Source organism: Leuresthes tenuis, unplaced genomic scaffold (genome assembly GCF_036924035.1).
Source record: "Leuresthes tenuis unplaced genomic scaffold, fLeuTen1.0.hap1 SCAF_18, whole genome shotgun sequence".
NCBI lineage: Eukaryota > Metazoa > Chordata > Actinopteri > Atheriniformes > Atherinopsidae > Leuresthes > Leuresthes tenuis.
Genome location: NW_027325372.1, coordinates 11,292,751 through 11,315,345, shown reverse-complemented (window position 1 = coordinate 11,315,345; position 22,595 = coordinate 11,292,751). Strand labels below are relative to the sequence as shown.

The 22,595-nt window shown below is 44.6% G+C and overlaps 1 protein-coding gene across 1 annotated transcript in view; it reads right to left on the bottom strand.

Annotated features, from left to right (window-relative positions):
• Positions 1-22,595, bottom strand: part of trps1 (trichorhinophalangeal syndrome I) — a 104,030-nt gene that overhangs the window by 48,629 nt on the left and 32,806 nt on the right. Inside the window, exons 3-8 of the mRNA XM_072370166.1 lie at positions 8,407-9,102; positions 7,931-8,046; positions 3,409-4,015; positions 2,946-3,160; positions 2,304-2,514; positions 1,896-2,136 (exon numbers count right to left, since the gene is read on the bottom strand). Of these exons, the coding sequence (XP_072226267.1) occupies positions 1,896-2,136; positions 2,304-2,514; positions 2,946-3,160; positions 3,409-4,015; positions 7,931-8,046; positions 8,407-9,102 (2,086 nt within the window). The remainder of the gene's footprint in view (positions 1-1,895; positions 2,137-2,303; positions 2,515-2,945; positions 3,161-3,408; positions 4,016-7,930; positions 8,047-8,406; positions 9,103-22,595) is intronic.

Sequence of the window (22,595 nt, the reverse complement as noted above, 5' to 3'; positions counted from 1 at the left end):
AGAAGCATTTCAGATCTGCCGTCCAGATCAGAATTCTGAAATAGTGAAAAATATGTCACACAACTACCTCAAGCTCTGTGTATCTCTCTCTGGATCTATGACGTATTCAGCCCCAGCTTTCTCACACCACTCCTCTGACTTTCCCACCCTAATTCACTCGAGCTTTCTCTATCATTTGCTGGCTCTGTCATTGAAACGCCAGAGAACATGTGTGTGCGTTTCTCTGTCTGTCTGTGTCGACAACAAATTGGCTCTGGAGCCTCGTCTGGCCTGTTCTGACTTAGAGAGATCTGTGAAAGCAGGCTTATGACTTTCTAAGCAGGTAACCGCACACACAAACTGTACACGATCGTTTCCATTCGTGAGCTCACCTGATTTTACTTTCATGGACAGCTGTTAGTCAGGTGTGAATGCACCTGAGATGCAGATTTCGTCACTCGGACCTCATCAGGACGTCACTTTTCACCAGAGGGAACGCAATTGTATCCTGAGCAACAATGACTTAGCAATGAGTTCTGCACCACGTTTGATTCCCTCGACTGCTGGCCAACTGTATCAGTTTATCAGTGCATCATACTGCACTTTAAGGGGAATGACCGTGTAACTTATTTATTTAATCAGGATATCACTTATTGGTTTGGCCCCAGGCATGGCTTGCAGGCAATGGCTTGGCTCCAGTAGTCAACTGAGGTTTGGGGATGTTTGGTTTGAAAAACTGGACCTGCACACGACTGGACCTGTGAATCAGGCCTTTGCAAATGGTAATAATGTCAGCATTTATTTGCATATGGAGCGAGGAGTGAATGCTCCAGACGCATGTGGAGTTAATGGTAAATGGTGCCTTTTTAACCTTATCTAGGTTCTGTGAAGTGCTTCAAGATGCATCTCTCAATCACCCACACACACTCACTCCTGCAGCATTTCTTATTCTATACATATGTACTGTATATATACGCAGCACTTTAACTTTACAATGACACACATGAGCCCTCCGATGCCTATGCAGGGTTCAGCGAAGAGCACTTCAACACACAGAAGTGCCGGGGCTTCAGCCATCAATCCAACTGGAGGACCACCGCCAGCGAATGCATTCGAATGCGAGGTGTGGAAAAACAAACTATTCGCTTGTGACCGAATCGAGCGTGAACAGAGTCTTACTCCGTGACACCGGAGAGTAACAAAAATGACTAACTGAGATGGGTGAAGTTCCAGAGAGAGTCAACAGAAACCCAGTTCATTTGCATCTGGACAAAATAGAGAAAACCAGTGAAGCTCATTGCTGTTTTGGAGACTTCGGCGAAGTGCATTTCAAAGGGGCCTCGTATTCCGCTTCTCCCAGCATATGCTGTAGAGAAAAGCTTTATGCGAGACCAACACATGTCAGCATGTGGCCCACAGAAAATTACAGGCCAAGAAGTCCATGTGTTGATTTCACAGAACACAGTGTGGAAGTACTGCTACTGCAGCTATTTGATTATTTTAGAAAAAGCTCATCGCTGACAAACATGTTATCAAGGCTTTGTGGCCTCCAGCCATGAATGTCAAAATGACATCTACAAGTGTTCAAAGTGTAAACAATTCCTCAATGGTTGAAAGTTAAAAAAAAGAGAGAAAATAATTACAGGGCATCAAAGAACTAGAAATATTTGATTAACCTGTTGACTTTAAAATGGAATATTCTTCAGCAGCTGCTTTTTATTCCTGAACATTAAGTCACCGACTCCAACTGAAAAGTTACCTCTTTGGATGAGACTCAGATCCATGCAACTGACTGGAAACGCATGGCACAGTCAGAAAACTACTGCTTTCAGAGACAGTGAACAACTAAATGAGCCACTCTGATGCTAATCTTCCAGTTAGACAAGAAATCAGTTCATTTTCAAACTCCCACTCACCTGTAGTGTCTAAAAATCTCTTCTTCCACTTCTGTGATGAAGTGACACTTCGTACATGAGTACTCCCTCTCCTCTGCGCCGCCCCTCCCTCCATCCCTCTCCCCCCCAGCTTCCTCCTCGGCCTTGACGTGTGGGGGAGCCCCCTTAAGGTTGATCAGAGTGTGACAGCTTTCGTAATGTTGCAGCAACACGTCGATGTCAGTGGTGGCAAACGCACACTGGTCACACAAGTGGGTGACACCTGGGGGAAGCAAAAACAAACCAGAAGAGAGAGATTAAGAGAGGCAGGGAGACGTTTCAAAGGTTGGGTGAAGTAGTAGGTTGGCCGACGGCTAAATGCACATGTTTGAAAGAAATTAACGCCATGTGTTATTAATTTGCTGCGCGGTGACCTATGCCTTCAAATACCTTGTGTGACAACAGGATGTGCAGGGTTAGAGGGGTGAAAGGTGGAACCAGAAATCACACCGGGGTCACCTCTCGGGTTAGGAGGGGTCACACTGGGTGAGGTGGTGCCGGCAGGTTTTGAACTGATGGCATCCTGCTGTTTGGTGGACTGAGGAAACTTTGAACAGCATTTAGAGCAGGTGGACTTCCGACAAGCAAACGGATGGGAGACCTATTGAGACAAATGACACGGCGTTGAGTCAAACAGCGCTTTGGATGTTTGCATGCTTTATTTATTAGTGGAAATAAAGTGTCTATATGATGAAGGGGAAGTCAGCGACACCAGATTAAATGTGCATTATTAACAAAAGTCTAAATTGTTAAAACATCCTTTCTGCATTTTTAGCAGCTGCAACGGGACTGTTTGGCAGCTGGCATAAAGGAGGGCAGAGAGCGTGTGTGGGTAGATTGGGGGAAGCGAGGGAATTTTAATTAAGCAGGAAATTGGAACAATTAACTTTACACTCGTTCATATATTACATTATATTTTCATGTGCTTGCAAAAAGCCCTTTTTTTTTTTTTTTTTTTTACCCTCCCACTAATTGCCAAGTAAGCACCAAAACGACACACAAATTACCATTTCGATAATTCATTAATCTCACCTCCCCCAGGTGTTTGTTTGGCTGACAGAGGCCCTGAGGACAGTACATGCAGTGCTGAATGCAGCAGCGGTGAATGGAGTGGTTGTGCTGGTAGTGCAGCAGCAACGGAGCCACCACGATCACATCTGCACTGTGGGCCATCGAGTAGCGGAAGTCGCACAGCTGACAGTTGTAGCTGGTCACTACTGCTTCTGAGTCACTGTTGTTTGGGTCTCCTAGGAGCAGAAAAAAAAGAGAGAGAGAGTACATAAAACACCATGGGTCTAAACCAAAATGTAGAAATTCGAATGGGGTGATTTGTATATAATGTTTGAAGTAGTATCACAGTGTTTGGGGAATAAAAAGAGAGAAAAGGATGAAGCAGCATTCTACAGCTATATTAATCTTGCTCTCCTGTGGCTGCCAGACAGCGTTTAATACGACGTACGACCACGTTTCACTACAATTTCTCCCTTTCCGGTACCTTGGCTGGTGCTGGATGGGTTGGACAGCTGGTCTTTGCGACTTTTCGATGTCACGTGCTCTCGTTCTCCTCCATCTCTTCTTCCTTCCCTTTCCCTCTCTCTGTCCGTCCCGGCGGGAGTAGAACTGTTGGGGCTCACGGCGCCGCTCATTCTGTGTCTCTGTTCATAGTGCTCTAAAAGCTTTGCGGGACCCCCGGACCACTCGCAGCTCCAGCTACAGAATTTACACCAATAATACGTCTGCACGGCTCCTCCGCCGGCCTCCCCCGCCCAGCCCAGTGGATCCGAGCACGCTCTGACGGGGATGAAGTACCCGGCCAGGGAGTCGTCCTCGGCTCTCACCGCCACTCGCTCGGCCCCGTCTAAGATTTGACTTCTCCCCTTCAACTGGTTGTCGTGCGTCGCCACATTATTGTTGGCCAGCGAGGGTGTGGTTGGGGGAGTTTTGACTTTGTTGGGGTGCGAGGACAAGAAATGCTGCTCAAGTTCCAACGAGTTGCTGCCCATGTACGTGAAGTTGCAGAATTTGCAGCGGAAGTACTTAGTGTTCCCCTGGCAATCTGAAGTCTTGCGGCCAATTCCAATTAGAGTGCCGCCCAACGTCACCTGGTGAGGAGAAGAAAAGTGCAAAGCAACAAACTGAATTAGCAAACATCGCTGACATATGGTGGGAGGGAGCATACTCTGCTGGATCTTTATGACAACATCCCTCACTGAGCTGCTAAGGCTGGTTACTAATGTAAGAAATACAATAGAATGTGAAAGAAAAGTGACATTTCTGTGCTGTAACTAGTATGCAAAAGGAGTATCTAAGAAAAACTATATGTAAAGGCAATGATTTCTATTTTCCTTATGCAAGAGTTATTTGACAGGCAGATTTTAAAGGGCTGGGACAACGCTTTATATCCAAGGATTAACGTTTGAAAGAGTAATGGCATAACATATGTCTTCTTTTAGCATTACATACATAGACCGAGTGGGAAAGACGGTTTAAGTTGGTTTATTTCCACAGATTTCAACAAGAAAAATATGCTCTACCAGATGGGGAAGGAGGGCATCAAAGAATAAATCAGTTTATTCTTATTATTCAGGTCGTGATGCTCTGTAACTCGCAGCACTAAAGAACTTGCAGCTGAACAAAATGCACAAGAAGACTGCAGATATTTCTCTTTGACGAGAGGCACAAGGTCAGAGCAACACTCATCTGTTCAACTTTAGCAAACGTGTGAAGAGATGGAAAAAAGAAGCCCAGTGTAAAGATTGGAAACATATAGCTCAACTGGTTGAGCAGGCGTCCCGTGTACAGAGGCTGTGGTTGCTGCTCGATGCAGCTGGCAGGTCCCGGCCTTGCCCCCCCCCATCCTGTACACCTAATTTCAAATTAAGGCCACGAGTGCCCCAAAAAATGTAAAGAAAAAAAAATGTAAATAAGAAATTGCATAAATAAATGAATAAATATTCGACATCTTGGAAATCCTTTGATGTTTTCTATCTCGCAAGGCAGCTGGATTCAACATTTTAAGTCTTCATTTAAAAAGTACCAAAACAAGCGGAGAAATCCTTTAAAAAAAAACGGAAGCTTCAGAAGGAGCAGGAAACGTACCGTATTCATGACAAAAAGTTGGAACGAGAAAAAACGGAGCAACTCTGACGAGAATAAATCCCGAAGTTTAAATGAGTCATCTGTACGTCTGACGGTTCTCTGCCGAGACGAAGGCTAAAAAGCAAAGGGCAACTCGTTTCACTGAGCAAAAGCGAAAGGCGAGAGGGGAAGGACTAAAACAGGACAAGTTGAGGGAAGTGTGTCAGTCCAGAAAGAGAAGTGGGGAGAGGAAAAAGGTGCGCGGCGATTGAAAAGCCAATTGGAAAAAAAATTCAACACAGTCAAAAGGAGCAGAGCAGAGAAGTGGAAGGAGAGATAAAGAGAAGAAACGGAGAGCAAACAGACGAAAGGGAAGTTAATATTTCTGAGAACTGTTTCATTACACTTCCGAGCAGTTGATTAGAACTACTCTGCCTCTCACTCTCTCCTTTCTTTCCTCCTCCATCCCTGGCCCTGCCTCTCCTCATCTCATCCTTTCCCTACTCCTCTCCTCCTTGAGATTTTCTTTTTTCTTTTTCCAGGATCTCATTGGCTGACGGGGAATCTCGTCTCAGCAAATGACAACATGGAATTTTCCAAAACGTGGGCGGGAGACAGAAAAATGAAGCGAGGGATGGAGAGAATAGAGAGTCCTTTCATTCGAGTTTTTCTTTTTTTTTAATACTTTCACTTTTTCTTCATCGTGACTGTTTAAGCCCACTGGATTTTCTATTTCTGACTCTTGTGTTGCTCTTGACTACTATGGGTACGTGTGTTTCCGTGGCCATTATACGACTTACAGCTGGTTTAAATGAAATGAAGCTACTTGACTATTCCTCACACATACGTTTATTAAATCGCCTCGTTTAAACCTTTCATACAAAACCTTCCAGTTTCTGTTCCCGTTGCCTAAACCTAATCCAAGATCAGATCCAGATGTTGCTCAAACCGGAATAGCCCCGACGTACAAAAAGACAATCAAGGAAATGACTTTATGATGATTAAAGAGTTTATTTTTTAAATAAACTGAAAATATACCCACAGCACAAGTTGACAGGTGTTTAGTTAAATAACAATTTTGGAGATTGAAAGTTGACGTTAAATTCAAACTAAAGGAAAAACTATTTGTGGATTGTTGAGTATTTGACGAGTATGTTTGCCTGCACCTTTTGGAGATTTCAAAGTCATTTAAAAGGAAAACCATCCTTTCTGATGCTGGATACAAAAAAAAAAAAACAGGTGTTAATAGTAACGTTCATATTCAAAGTCAGACGGCTTAAAAAAGTCTGGATGGGATTCCAACAAAAAAAAAAAAACACGCGTTCCATCAACCTGTTAAAGGTTCTGTCTGATGCTTCAGCTGAAAAAGCAAATCAATGTTGAGTGAGGGTGTTGCGTGTTTTCTCCCCCCCCCCCGGGCCTAGTCTACAGCAGTTGATTTCACTGATTGGGACCCCCTGATTTAAAGTGCAGCCCAATTACTGAGGACATTTCCAGACCCTGATTGATTGGCTAATCTGTTGACGTCCAGACCACATGTGAAAATTACAGGCAGCTACTTAATGTGCTGTGCTGCTATATGATTACAAAGGAAGGTAACATTTATCTTGTAGAGGGAATTAGCTGAAAATCTGCCACATGCCCATCATTAACCTACATTTTCCAACCAGATCCTCGTCCTTCTTACGAAATTACAATGCGAGCGATCCGCAAAGCACTGACACCAATCAGGCATTTATCATTCTAACAGAGATGACATGATGCATGTGTGCGTTTGAGGGATTTAGGAAGCAGACGGTGTTGCGTGGCGTTGACACCTGTTCTCCAGGCGTCCTGCTCGTCTCCCTTTCTGTGTCACTCCATCTGTCAGTCTATGACATTTTAGAACCTGCAGCACTTTGCCCAAACAACACACAGACCTGCTCACTAAATTACTCTCAAACTCACAGCTTCATAATTACAGTGAGCTAAATCTGCCGTAGCTCGCTTTAGATCAAGGTTTCCAGTTGATACCGATCCCAACATTTCTGATGAGACGACGTCACACTGCTTCATGATGCCCCGTGAATGGAGTCCAGTTCGATTTCTGTTAGCTGGGAATAGCTTGAAACGGCGAGGACAGCAAAATAATCGCCACTGCTTGGTTCCTCAGTTAAAAAGCTTCACATATTTCACAAATGCAACTGATGAATATTTAGTGTATTTTCTAAGTCCTCATATTTTAAGATATTATGAGAGTAAATCCTCAAAATGCGAGTGCTGTTTTCCCGACTAAAACTTTTGATATTATCAAAAAGAACACTTGCACTTCCTTTCCACCCGCTGATGTGGAAACGGAAGATACTATCCCAAAAAGTTCCCCATCTGAAATGCATGCTCCCTGCGTCCAGAGGGAGCTAATTCAGACACAAAAATCCAGCCGAGTGCCATTACGACGACAAACATCCCTATGAAAGCACCAGTTTTATGACAAGATCCAGCCAACAGTGTAGCTTGTATCATAAAAAGACAGCAGCCTCTGTTTGTAAGGTATTCCCTCAAAGGTGCTGCGGGATTTTGAGTTTCTAGCAGTTGTGCTGACCCACTGAATATAGTTCTTATAATTCTTTCTTCACCCTTTCTTCCCTCCTTCCCTTGTTCGTATATAACATAGTTTAAAGAGCTGATGAGGTACCAAAAAGATGCTAAGAGCCGGTCAGTTTCCATTTCACCTTTCAGGCCTTGCTTTCAGGAAGCCAATTATCGATAACTTTATTCAGTTTTCTAAATCGCTCGGTTGGCAGTTTGACCTCTCTTTTGTGTGCTCGCATTTTCTTAGTCAGTAAAGTTTTTCTGCCGTGCACTGGTGTAATGATCAAACTGGCTTGGTAAAAAGAGAGGACTTAAGCACAAACGCATATCTTAAAGCTCTGGATCTGCATCTCTTGACCAGCACCTACCTGAACATCATAAGTTCCGTTCATCATGACTGTCCTGTGCTGCTGATTCTGTGCGTCGGGTCTCGTCTTCCCCAGCTCTTTGGTTTGGCTCCTCTGTCCCTGCCCTGCCTGTAAGTCTGATATCAGAGAAACAAGAAGGGCTCAGACCGACAGGAATACATCGACGAAGACAGCTAAAGGTACCTAAGGCAGAACATGCTGGAAAACTGTTGGATCAACCATCTACAAACTGTTGTTGCAAGTAACCCTGATTCTGAAGAACAGCCTTACCTTTCATCATAAGAAGGGAGAATCTGAGTCTGAACCAAATAACTACTCTAGTTTCTCCATGCTTTTGCTCACTATAAGCTTGATCAGTGACTGTGAACACTACTGCCTCTGACCTGGGAGAGTATAGCTATGGGTGGATTGATAACTTTATAGTTTAATAAGCCCCAAAACAAGTCAAAACCCGCGTTAAACAGACGGCTCGTTACCTAGATTTGTGTGTTGGGGAGCCATGTTGTGGAGGGCCAGGATGTGTGTGTCGAGGGCAGCATCCTGTCGTGTGCGGTTGTGCAGACCCAGGTGATACTTCCTAAAGTGCTTCACTAGGTCAGCGGGGTCGTTCCCATAGTAACCGTAACCGCACACATTGCACTTGAAGTCCTGGAGTTTGGGAGAAGGGCTGGAGGGCAGCGGAGGTGTGTCAGTTGTCGACTCCTCCCCTCCTTCCTGTCCGCGTAGGAGGAAGGGAGCAGAGGGGAGAGGTGGACTGAGATGATCTGCCTCCCGTCTGTCTCTGTGGCTCCTCTCGCCCTCCTCTACTCCCTTCTCCCCGTCCTCAGGCTCCGACTGACTCTCAGTCCTCTCGGCCGACGCTGCTCCTAATGGTTTTGCCCTCTCTCCTCCTCCCCTCCTCCCCCCTCGCTCCTCATTACTGTAGCGATCACCGACGGATGAGGGGGAGACAGAAGAGGAGATGCACTCGCTTTCTCCCTCCTCCTCCTCATCTCTGATGCGCTCAGAGGCTTCTGGTTCGGAGGGTCGGTTTATTCGGTCGGCCTCTGCTCCCACTCTCTCATCCTCCTCTCCTTCCTCTTCTTCTTCTCCTGTTGGCCTCCTCCCCTCTTCTTCCTCCTCCTCCTCACCTCCCACACTCCGGATAGGGGGATTCTTCTTCCGTACCATCTCTGAAAAGGTGACAAGAGACTTTGACTTTTCTTCGGTTGATCTTTACATTACTGTGTTTAGTTTCATTTTTGCATGAAGAGAAACTGGAGGAAAGAAGACACCAAAACATGCAAGGTGTCCTCAGAGCTGTAAAATACACACAAACATACAGTTCAGTTTTCAGAAAACAATGTGCACTCTGTCACAGGACAGCTTTGTTTCTATTTACAAACTCTGAAAGTTGAAAGCTGCGATGATTCTCCACCACAAATCCCATAAAAGCCCCAAAAAACAGACGTAACAAATGAGAATCCTGTCAGCCGTGAGAGACATTTCAGGAGGTATGCAGGATTTGGACGTTCCATCCCATGCATACCCGTCGTGCCATTTTTCCCCCTCAAACGAGGGAGGGAATCTTTTTATCTATGAAAACCATCCGTGAGAATCTTCAGCACGTGACCACATCAAAACAAAAACCATATCAGAGAGATTGAGACAGTGAGGGCGGGGGTGGGGGGTGGGGTGGAGGGGGGGGGGGGGGGGGTGGGGGGGGGGGGGGACAGGGAGAATGGCCAACTCAATACCACATCAAACCGAACACCCCATATCAGAAAGATGGATGAGGGGAGACTGCAGACGGCAATTCATCCCCTCCAGCAGTCCAAATTTCTCTTATTTTCGGATCTCTTTCCTTTGCCTTTCATTCATTTTCTAGCTCTCAAACTCCCCCCTTTCTCATCTCTCTCTCTCTCCATCTGCTTAACCTCCTTTCTTGGTTTCTTCTCTTTACTTTTCTTCTCTTTCCCTCCGCTTTTCTCTCTCATTCCATACCTCATTTTACTCGCCCTCCACCTGCTTATCTTCTTTAAACATCTCAACTCCTCGTCCTTTTCTTGAGTTCCTCGCTCACTTATGATGGTGGTAAAATGCACTCGTTTCATCTGCTCCATCGACCCTCTTTCACAACCAAGAACAACTGTTACAATCATTCAAGCAATTCCGTCAATAATTTGTTTTTCTTCTGCTCTCGCCCTCCCCATTTCGTTCCCCTTCTCCCAACACTCCCCCCCTCCCCCGTCCTTATAATCACTTTGCAAAGCCATCAAATAACCACCCATGTGTTTCATGTTAAACCATAATCTCTCTTTTGTTCGAAAAGAGAACAATTGTGGTTGCACTGTTCACAACAGTCGTGACAGGGAGAAGCTGCATGTGCTTTTTGTGAGGGCCTGTGCACGCGCGAGTGCGAGCGTGTTTATTTGTGGTCGCTCGGTTCATATTCGGTCGTAAACACAGTCAACCCGATGACCCATATTCTGCGTTTGAATGCGTGTGCGCCTTGGCTCGTAAACACAGTCGAGCCCAACAGACGCCTGATAGACGCCAAAACTGATCACTTTTAGATCAATGCAACATGGGGGGGGGGGGGTGAATGTGCGTGAGTTTCATTGGGTGAGAGTAATGCACGTTTGATGATCCACCTGCAGGAAAGATAGCATGTGTGCAAAAGCTGAGAGAATCTCTGTGGTAGCCAAAACCTGGTTGTTATTTGCTGATAGTGAGCTGCAAACATGTTCAGCAGGAGAGAAAGAACACGCAGTTACCGGCTCTACTGAAGAATATAAGTTAAAGGGAATGCACTCGAATCAGCCGGCAATCAAGATGACCATAAACAAACACATGCAGATTCACATAAACAGATTAAAAGGGGGCCGTATTTAAACAGCCTTGTAATGTTGTCAAGAGGATTAGAAAGGGAAAAGAAAAAAGGCGCAAAGAGAGCAAGAGCTGCTGCCGCTGTTGAATTCAATTTTCTCTCCATGGTCTTTGTAGTATTTTACAATTTTCTCTCCCCTCTTTCTCTCCACCATACAACTATTAAAATAAAGCAATTTATGTCTGCGAGGGCCCACGCCTAGACCAGCCCTGGCACCCGCTTCACATGTGTGTGCGTAGCAGGGAGTGAGTACAGGGAGCAGAGGAAAATCTCATCTGATGTTCACCACACCCAGTCAGAATTCATCATTCACTTACACACACACACACACACACACACACACACACAGTGGAAAACTACAGATCGTTGTGGTAAAGCGATGAAGCTGAAATCCCGACCTAAGAAGCACAGACTGACCTAAATGTCTTTCCATCTGCCCCGTGTGACTGCAGTAGGGACTCTGAAAAGTTCATAAAAGCAAAAATGACGGTAATAATTAGGTTTGTGAATGATTTTAGTGGCGCGTGAAATCAATACAACAGGAAGTGGTAAGAATCTTACTGTCATACGACATCTATTTGCAATAGGAGCCCTTTTTCTTCGGCATAGTTAGGATGCACTTGCATGAGGGCGGGAGGCAAAATGTGTTAAAAAGTGGCACAATGTGTTTTGGAGTGTATGCATCTGTACGTCTGTTCCTCAATGTCGCAGTGCAGCCTTTGTGTGCTTCAGGCTGTATACACAGACTGGAACCATTACTATCAACTACAATTAGGTGCAACCCACTACAACATGCTGCATAACAACTTCTGCTACTAGCTACAATTAGCCCCTATACACACCACAATGGCCTCAATACCACAGCGAAGACAAATGTGACAGCTAATCATTTCCATCAACTACAATTAGCCCCCGACGCCAATGAGGCTTTTATCTGAAAATGCCAATAATCGTCCCAAGACAGCTGCGGAAAGATCCGGCAGCGGCGGGGTATACATCAGTGAACGTGGTAAGTTGGGGGCCCTGTTTTGAGGGATTTCATTTTACTATGCTGACGGGTTTTTATGCAAATCTGATCCCACTGTCGAAATCAAGCATCAAGTAGAAGCGTGAAAAGGTTTTGTTGTCCCAGCAACAGTTTTTACAGCTGCTGGCAGAGGTGCAAATCACGTTAAACCTCAGATCAGACATTCCGAATATTCCTGTGAGGCAACTTTACCATCGATTGTGTGAAATATCAGAGCAAAATGAACCGGTGCTGCTTTCAGATTGCTCGACGGTGGGAGGTTTCTGCATCTGGAGCTACTGGGAAACCACCGTGTGCCGTGTTTGTTGTTTGTTGCAGTTCTTTCTCTCTCGCTTTTCTTCGTGAACCGCCCAAACCAGGTGGAGGTAGGCTCCTACTCTCCCTGACTCTCGAGGTTTGCTCCAGTTTTTTCCCCTCCACAGTCGCCAAGTTCTTTCTGAAAATGTCAATTCTGGCTTTCTCTCTGTGTAAGAAGCTCTCACATTACTTTCTTTTTTTTGAGCGGAAGCTGTATAAATCAGAATTGAGCTGGATAATATCTATCCATGAAACTAATCACTTAAAAAAAGCATGTGACTCAAACTGAGTAAAAACAGCTTCTCATTACGTTCATGTGTCTTATAAGAAACCAAAGGAGGTTTTTTTCTCATTTAGAGAACAATGTTAGATGCCACTAATGGAGAAAAACTGATTACTCGTACATCTCCATCACTTCACCCAGTGACTCCAAGCTAATTCTCTAAATGCATATTATTGAGTCACAGTAATGGATGGCTTTGATACTGACTCTCAACACATCCACACGCTTCTGCTGCCTCCAGATATCGCTGCTCTCCCCCTCCCCGTGGGACAGCTGCAGTTGGCATCTCCGTCTTTCATAAACACTGGATTAATGTGCAACACGTGAAAAAATAATGGTTCGGGCCAGGTCTCGTTGAACAGAAAGAGCTTTCCTTTCTGTTCCTTCTTGTGTCCTCCTGCCAGTTCATGCTATCCTCTCAATACTCGCCGTTTTTCTCGTCTTTTTCTTGTGGTGCCATCTCTTTTTGTCGTATTTCAACTTTCTTAAGATTTTAAAGAGTTCCATTCATGGATGAGGGGGGCAAAACAGCGACGAGGAGAAAGATTAAGCGTAGAGAGAAGTGAGAAGACGACTAAGTAGAATAAACATCCGAACACTGCCTTCACGAGGGGGAGATGAGGACAAAGAGGGCAGAAGCTGAAAGGGGAAGTTTTAGACAGAAAAAAACAAATATATCTGTTTTCTTTTTTTCTCTTTAGAAAGAAAGTTTGTCTTTGAGAGTGGATGGACAGAAATAGGTGGAAAGGAAGTGAGCTCACGAGGAGGGGAAATGGCAAGAAACAGAAAGCAGATAAGCTCCACTTGATAATAAGCATTCTTCTATGAAGTGGAGGACTTGACTATCATCAACTTAAACGCCTGAAGTGTACTATGAGTGGAGCGTTACACTGACAACACAACATCAATCTTCAAAGTTAACGTTGAACCCACAAAATCACTGTTCACTGTTGATTTCGAGCCCATTTTGGGCCTAAGTTGTGCAACACTGGAGACAAAAATCTGGTCAGAATTCCAGTTGATCGTTCCTCCAACGACCCGCGACGTTATGGCTGGTGGACGTAAACCGATTCCACAGCCAACGGTGACGTCCCAGGCTGTCGGAAACAATAAAACCGTCATCTCAGACGTTCGCTTCCAAAGATTTAGACGACATTACAGACAAATAAGCCACTGACAGTGATTGACTGTGTGGGATAGGAGAGGGAAAGTTGGCGGACAGAGGATTCCTGTTTTTGTGGGTTGCTAGTTAGAACTTGGAATTGATTTTACAGAGGCAGGAGTCTAATTGAAGGTAGGGAGGGGGCACTAGAAAGAAACAGAAGGAGGAAACGGACTCCACCTGCCATTTCAAGACTGGACGCTTTTAGTTGACTGGTAGGCCCCTAATCAATGCCAGAATCCCTACCTGCAAGCACACACACACACACACACACACACGGATCATCTGGTCTGTAGCAGGGGCCCAATCCACCCCTGCCATGCATCAAGTAAATCACACACATACGCATACTGACACACACTGACTCACATGCAGACACACTCTTAAAGAGTGCAGGACTCATTTGTAATGGGGTAAGAGCATGCAAAATATGTCATCTTAAATGTCAAATTTAATCAGAGGTTCATATTTCAATACCTCTCTCTCATTATGAGCCACCCTCCCACCTCTTCGTCACTCACACACACACACACACACACACACACCATCCCACACTGTGAACCCAACAAAGTCCTCCACTCCTCTCACTATCTGTTCATCTTTCATCCAACAATCTTTCGATTAATTATCTGTTTCCCTCCCTTATGGCTGCCTTCTCACTCTCCTCCTCTCTCCTCTCTTGACTTCTGCCCTTTTCCGAACACGTGCGTCGGTGTGCGCTTTAGGCTTCTAAAACAAACTGGTTTTCATCGTTCCAAATGACCGACAGGCACCGATGAAGGGAAGCGAATTCTGAAAAATTTACAACCAAATTACTTAGGATTCTGCCGGCGGTTCTCACGAACAGCAGAAAGTCCATTCAAGCCTTCCCCCATTGGGTTTTTGTGGAAAACATTTAAAAAGTTTATTCATAAAACTTCCACAAATAGCGAGAGCTGGGTTGACCCATGGAAAGACGCACCGAAACGGTTCGGTCTCCGGCTTCTGGGGTCTGCACGCACCATTAGCCGTCTCTCCTGTGGCAAATGCCGTGAGGCGCTTTGAATTGTCAACAGGACCAGCCCCAACATAAATACATCTTTATCATTTAGAGTCACGCTCAAATGATCTGTCACAGGCGCAAAAGGAAACAAAGATCACGAAACACACTGCACAGACCCCACAAACACTACCTTATCCGTTCAGAAGGTGGGGAACAAGCCCAGCCCCCACCCCATCTCAAAGACTTTATTAAAAGTCTATTAGCCGAGTCTGACCTCGAATAACTACTTTGGATTACTGCACCAGACAGGGCCTGGGAAGCGCTGCACTGTGTGTGTCTAATGCTCTGTAGGAGGGCAGTCTAACCCTCGAAGGAGTCAAAGCAGAACACAGGTTCCCAACGCAAGCAAAACGCGAGCGGCAAACTGCACAAGCTGGAGCATTTTGGGATTAAAACGTTTGTTCGAGCACGCCTCACAAGCGACTGACAAAACAGAGCACATTTGTCGCCAAATACCTTCAACCGGTCCATAAAATGAAACACAACGAGGTCTGGATTAGAGCTTTCAAGCTCAATTAACAACACACACACAGCCGAAAAGAGATGAAGCCCAACTCAGTCAGGAAACTTTTATCAGTATGACTCACTCAGCATGACACACACTTTTTTTGTTCACCTGAGCAGGCAAATATGAAAGCACGAACGCCCCACAGTCTATAAAAAATCATTTCGATAAATACGTCTCACAGGTGGGCGAGAGCTCCATAAAAACAGGTTACTCGCTCCTTTCTGGAGGAATCCGGATGAACACATTAGGCTGTTCACTTGTTCCTCTGCAAATATGTTGAGGTTAGCAGGTCAGAGTGAAAGACTTTCACCAAAACAATGAGTCCTGTGAACGCTCATTATTACAATCAGATACCTGCCAAAACGTTGGTGGTTCATTTTCCCCAACAGGATCCTAAACGGCGCTGAAATAAATCAGCATTATGGCCTCCACACATGCAGGGACACACATCTGCATCCAAAAAAAAACCCTCACACACACACACACCTGTGTTATTTCGTTCAGTTCAAATCACCAACAGTTATACACTTAACTTCATGCACAGAAAGGTCGTGTGTTCACATCTGCTTGGATTTCTGGGTCGTTTTGCCGGTTTTTTTTTATTCTTAAGTGAAATAATGAAACAGAATACACTCGCGCACACACAAGCGAACACTGTATATCTCCTCTGCTATTTCAATAATCTGTGACCTGAGAGTTTATAAGACTCAATAGTCTGGCCTCTGGAATGGCTGTCTGGATTTTAACTTACACACACACACACACACACACACACACTCATATACAGACACAGCTCCCCTGCTATGGTCCTTAGAGCATACTCTGTCTGTGTGTGCATGTGTGTGGGGAGCATACCATGTGTGTGTGGTCATGTCTTAGAAAGCTCCTTTTAAACGGATCTTTCTGTGTGATTCCTCCCCATCATCGGCGATGATGTCACCGTGACCACCTTTGTGACGGACAAACTTTGGTCGGCGGCGATCTGCGTCGCGCGTGTTTTTCTGCGCGTGAAATATCATCCGCCGCAAGAGGCCGAGTTTCACACGTGAGCGGAAAAGGCGCACATAGTTACAGACCGCGAGGAGTGTGTGCAATTAATTACTGTCGAGTGGCTGCCAGGAGACAGAGTCGGGCCGTGAGAGGGACCGAAATGGACATGAAGGGGAAAAAAACGCCAGTCAACAAAGAGAACTGCGATTTGTGAGTTTGGTGGAGATCAATAGCTTTAGTTCAAATATAGAGAAATAGAAACAATTTGTTCAAGATGGAGACACGATAACAAACACACACACACACACACACACACAATGCTCCAGCAGAGATTGAGAAAATAAATGCACAACTGTAATAATAAAACAAAATTTTTTGTAATAGGACCAATTAAAAAAAGCCCAAAGTCATTAAAGCATAGACGAATGCCCCATCAAAAGTCTTCCAATGAGCGTCAAAGGAAAACAAGCAGCTCCGAGCTGTAAAAATCAATAATTAAAATTTAACTTTAATTCAGTTTAATCGCCTTTGATCAAGTAACTGTTGAAATGACAAAAAGCATTTCTAAATAAGACATTATCTCTCGCTTTTATACGAGCCTGGTGGCGCAAGATAGGCTCAGAGGTAAGATGCATCTCTCTATTTTTTTTTACTAGGCCTAAACGTTGCTGTGAAAGTGAAGCCACGAGAAGACTGAGCTCACACTCTTCCCGCTGACTTTAAAAGGATTTAAAGTCGGTTTAACTGTCCAGATGCAGGTTGTCCAGCTCTTTGAGCCGTTTACCTGCGTTAGCCACCTCTTCCTCTGCATCTGGACGGGGTTCGAGGCGCTGCCGCCACCGCCGCTGATCGCCACAGGTGTCGACAGAGTGTTTTAGAAAAGAGAGATTGTGAAGATTTAGTACAACTCCCGAACGTGTGCACGCCTGAGAAGGATCACGAGACAGCAATGGGCGGGGAACAGGAGGATTGCCTCATCGCTGCAGGGACTCCACTGGTATGTTAGCCTGGCTTTTAGGTGAGATGTACGCAGTTGAAATGAGGACAGGTTTAGCCATCTTTTATTCAAGCTTGCTGTGTTTGTGTGACATAAAGGGCCGTAAATATCTTCCATAACAGCACATGTAATATAAGGTAATAACATCTTATTTTCCCACGAGCTTGCTCATGCTAATTAGCTATGTTAAAAGTTAAAAAACGCGTCACGTTAAAGGCTTTTTCAGGTGAAAAATGAAATATAAATACATTCTGTATTTCAATTAATTTTTAAACCAGTTTAAAAGTTTCATTTACTCACAGTAGACTTGGGGAAATGCTTAATTTCTGACAAAAGAGATGAAATCAACTCATTTTCTGTATGTTACACGGTCCAATCCCGCTTACTGTTGTGTGTCTGGGCAAAGAAACTTAAGATTCTCAATTTCAGTAGGAAATGTATCATTTGGTGCATTGGGCCGAATTTTCTGGTGAAATAGGTTGAAACTGAATCCTTTAAACATGAAAGAAGGATATTTCATACCTACATAGAAGTATTAAATTGAGGCCTTCAGAGCGCAGCTTGACAGTATGATGCAGAGCACACATGAGCAAAAAGTGCATCAAACGGTGTTTGCTAAATAATTAAAGGTCATCCACCAAATGCCTCATCAAAAGAGTTTTGCTTGAAAGCATCTGAGGGAGGAAAGGAGAGGAGAGAAAACGTCTCAGGTGATGTCAAAACCACAAGCCTGGGAAATATGAATATGATTCATAGATTAGCCCACAGCATCACACTGCACAGATTTTTTAATAACGGCTTCACGTAAACACGACCGCTCCGCTCTTTCAGATTCAAACACCCGAAGGACACACAAGGTATGATTTATACCTTATTTATAGGCGCTCTGATGGTCTGTGGCTGCGCTCCATGACAGAAAGATGGAGTCAGATTGGAACTGATTTACTATGAAACCAAGTTTACGTTCAGGCAGAGAAGGAACCCAAAAAAAAAACACACATGGTCCCAAACACAGCGGAGACACGCCGTTCCAAAGCTCCACTGTTCCCCCTCTGAATGTGTGGACTTTTAGAAAGAATATCCCGTGGAGCCGGAGAAACTGAGACAGCACAAAGATTCAAATTCAGATCAATCCAGCTTTTTTTAAACCAGGCTTTTACACCTTTCCACTTTTTCCTCCCCAACGAGACTTTCCAGATATCTGAGGCAGTGACAGAGAGCAGCCAGTGAATGCTGAAGAGTGGCAGATGCATCAAACAGAAGGGCAGAGCCAAGAGGAGAAGATGAAAGAATGAGACAAGGTGGTGTAGAAAGAGGCTCGTCACACTTCACAAAGAAAAGAGAGCGCCACATGGAAAAGGGAAAAAAAAAAGACTATCACACCTGAACACTTGTCTCCTCCCCTTCTCTTTTGCCGCTTTTTACCCTTTTATTCGCTCCTCACTACCATTTCTTCAACGAGTGTGAAAGTGTGGGTAGAGGCAGGGGTGTGTGTGTGTGTGTGTGTGTGTGTGTGTGTGTAACAGAGACCAGATAACTTCCTCTAAACTTCCTGTGATTAGAGCTGAGGGGTTGCTGGGGGACAACCAGGAAATTACACACACACACACACACACACTCTCAAACCGAGCCTCATTGAGCCTGAACAACAAACCAACACGATCTTCACTCTGTGAACTTTGAGCAACAAAGACAGAGAAGTTACATTTAGGTAGACCACTGGATGACTAAATAATGATTGTTCCTTGCAAATACGTCACATTACAAGACTCAGAAGCAGTTGATGCCACTAAACGCATGGTAAGATGTCTCTATTTGTATCCACGATGTACGACGCTATTATCAAGCCATAGAAGGACAGTTCAAAACGGTGCATGATGCCCTCTGATTCACTACAAGTAGGCAGCGGCCACAAGCAAATACGAAAAAAAAGGGAAGCGGGTGACAGCTCTGCCCAATATTTCACAATTAAAGCTGAGATTCAATCACTTCCTCACTCTGTGTGCATAAACTACATGGATATCTGTCTCTGCGTGTGTTCATTTTCAGTATTAACTTCTGTGTTTTCTCATAAACTTATTCTTGGGAGCAGACTCACCAGTTCACACACACAAACATGCATAAGCATGAGAAGGACACTAGGACAGTTCAGAAAGCCCCAGGGCTCAGTCTGAGCTTTCATTTCCTCTATCCTGGATAACAACTGACACAAACACACACACACACACACACACACGCAGATTTACATAAACAGAAAGTGCAGCGTTATGAGACTCTTCACCTGCCCAGAGGGACTACATAACTTTGCTTTGTAGGAATCAAAACCCTTAAAAGAAACTGAATGCATACTAATATGTTTGCCCAGGATGAAAATGGCACACAAAAAAACTATTTCTACGAAGAGCAAAAATGCTTCACAGCTATGGCTAACTAAGTGATACTGCCAGCAGTAAATTAGAATCACGCATAAGAAAACACAAGAAAAACACCGACTTTCTTGCATTTGGACCATTGGAAGGGGACTCCTGAAGCTTTGACATTCTTAGAACGGGGTCTGGATTGTCCGTCAAAGTCTGCAGGCGCTGACAGTTTCCTTTTTAAGTGTCGAGCTTTGCTTTGACCTCAGGCTTCTCCTTCGTTCTGTGAGAGAAGTTGCCACATTTTCACAAGATGGACTCCCCATCAGAAAACGTTCTCCTTCTCTCGGAAGCGATGTAAAAGTATCGAAAAGCTTTGTTGTGAAGAAGAAAAAAAGAGAAAGTTTCACTTGTGAGCTGCTCTGGCTTTTATTCCCTTAAATGTAGCTCTTTATCCTTCACACAGCCACAGACGAACTGATGTTTCCATCGCCTCACACAGTCGACTACAATCATTTCCTGGAGACTTTACAGAACCGTGAATGTCACTTGCCCCACACTCATGTGTTACCATTTGTTAAAGCTAAATCTGAGCCTACGCATCAAGACAAAGTCCATGTTTGCATCTTAAGAAAAATCATAATTTGTGCTAAGAGGGAAAAGTATATACACACACACAAACAAACACACAGACTGTAAGCTTTCCTGTGCTAGGGGAAGTTGCAGGTTGTTGCAACATCAGTATTTTAGATAAGAGCTCCTTAACACACACCCACAAAGGCACCGAAACGACACAACGCGACTTATTTATTCAGTTGAAGTGTTTTGTTTAGACTGATCATAAGTGGGCTTTAAATAATAACAGTATTTTATCTTAAAAAAAACAACTATTTTCATTGCAGAAGAGTTATCATTCACAAAGTGGAGCTGCTAAGCTGTCATCTGCATTACAGAGAAGTTCGCTTGCATGTAGAAGTGATGCAACGTTGTCACGTGGTTGCCTCCATGACAAAGATTAGTGAGAGATGTTAGGCAAACTCACCAATGTGATGTTTGTGAACTCAACTCTCAAAAGACCCGACATGCGGCGGGTGTCGTCAGGAGAGCCGAGCTCGTCTTACATCACGACGCAACGACAAAGCCTTTTCTCTCGCTGTGTTTGAGGAAATATTCCGACGACATTTGAGTCCTAAAAGTGTGTCACGGCGGCCCAGTGGTTAACCGTTGCCTCGAAGACGGACTCCTCCAGGCTCAAACGTTTGCTGAGGCCTTCCTGCGTGACGTTTGCATCTTCTCCCCCGTGCCTGTGCAGGATTTCACCCCCGGTGCAAAGACGTATAGAAATGTGTGTGTGTGTGTGTGTGTGTGCACAGTTGACTGTGTCAGCCCTGTCATGCGCTGGTTCTGCTTGGTGTAACCCAATGAGAGCTGGGACGGGCTCCGATCCCCCTGACCCTGAACAGAAAGGAGCGGGTACAGAGAATAAACAAAAGGATGATTCGTCACTGAGATCAGACCTCAGGGAAAATGACACTCTAACAGTCGTCAATATTAGATATCATTTAACCGACCGTGTATTGAAATGATTCTCGAAAACAAAATTGCCAATCAAACGTATTGATTTGACCTAAAATGACTGGGTTATTGCAGCCTTTGCCTCAAACTGCACGGATCGCACACGCCATACCAAGTGTGCCCCGATACCATCTAATTCTGCATTCTCAACGTGATAAACTGAAATCGATCAGCTGTGACCATCTGTCTCAGAGAGCTCGGGATGATTTCATGGAAGAGCGAGGAGCGGCGGCCTTTTGGAGCAGGATGAAGGCGGCGATTATTCAAGGAGGAGGGCTGCCTTGACACGAGTCCTCTGACTGAAATATCAACCGCGTGGCATCCAGCATTAATGGTGATTTTGCGGACCAGGCGCCAGCATCCCACCAGCAACGCACTTCAGATAATAACTTAAACAGGAGCAAGTAATGCCGTGTAAACAGTGGCGCCCCTGTAAATACCTGCTGCCGAAATTTGCTTTGACTTCAGTGTGCTACTTATCATACTCTGGCCTGAGGGCCCCCACATTCTTATCATACATTATTATTACAGCCTTGTCAAAAACAAGTTAAAAAAAGACATTTTTTGCCAAAACTAAGCTAAAAAAAGTGCCTTAAACTGAGCTTTCAATAATCACTTTACTTTAACTAACATTACTTTCCCTCTCAAATGGAGGAATTAGATCTCCAATGTGAAAGATAACAGCCTGTCAGCTAAAAGCAGCCATGTTTTCTAACCTGAAGGGCAGCACAATCTGTACAAATGATCTCCAAAGACACTTGTTCTCAGGAGGGTGTGACATCCAGCGTGTGTTCACGAGCGTCAGGTCTCTAACCGCTAACGTAGTCCCGTCTGAAAAGAAAGCAGCTCAGCACACCCTGCCCCGCCCGTTCTTATCGGCCTCTTTCAAGTTCCGTGATGAGGATAAATCATGCCGTCTCAGCCTATATCAGAACACCCTAAATAGGTCAAAGATTTGCCAGAGCTTCAGGTGTGGATCAGTAACAAGAGCAAAGGTATGTAAGGTTTCACACCCATCTAACTGCTGGTACACCCTCAAAAATCCACTTACACAGACACAAAATACATGAACGGACGCGCAAACACACACACACACACACACACACAGAGTTAAGTGCTTAAACCTTTCTCGATGATGCTACACCCTAAATCCTTTCATATCTCATTTCATATCCAGCTCCACCCTCCGTCCTTCCCTTCTTTTCATCTTTTCTTATCCTTCCCTCTCATCTCTCTCATCGACTCCTCTGATGAATGACAAAAAGAACGACGTGGCCCTGGTGAATGGCTTAAAACCTCTGCTTGCGTTTGGTTTTTACTGCAATTGATAACTGAGATAGTTGTCCGCATGTGAGCGATGATTCAACTCCCCAGGGTCACGACCACAGATAAGACTATTGTTGAATGTCAAATCCACCCGAGCATCAGTGGCTCAACATGACTGTTCCTCTGTACTGCAGCTGCCTTTGACCGTCTCCCTCACTCTCAGTCGCTGTAGTCTGTTTCGTGCAATATTTAGATTTAACACGACATTCCAGTAATGTATGAATGAAACCAC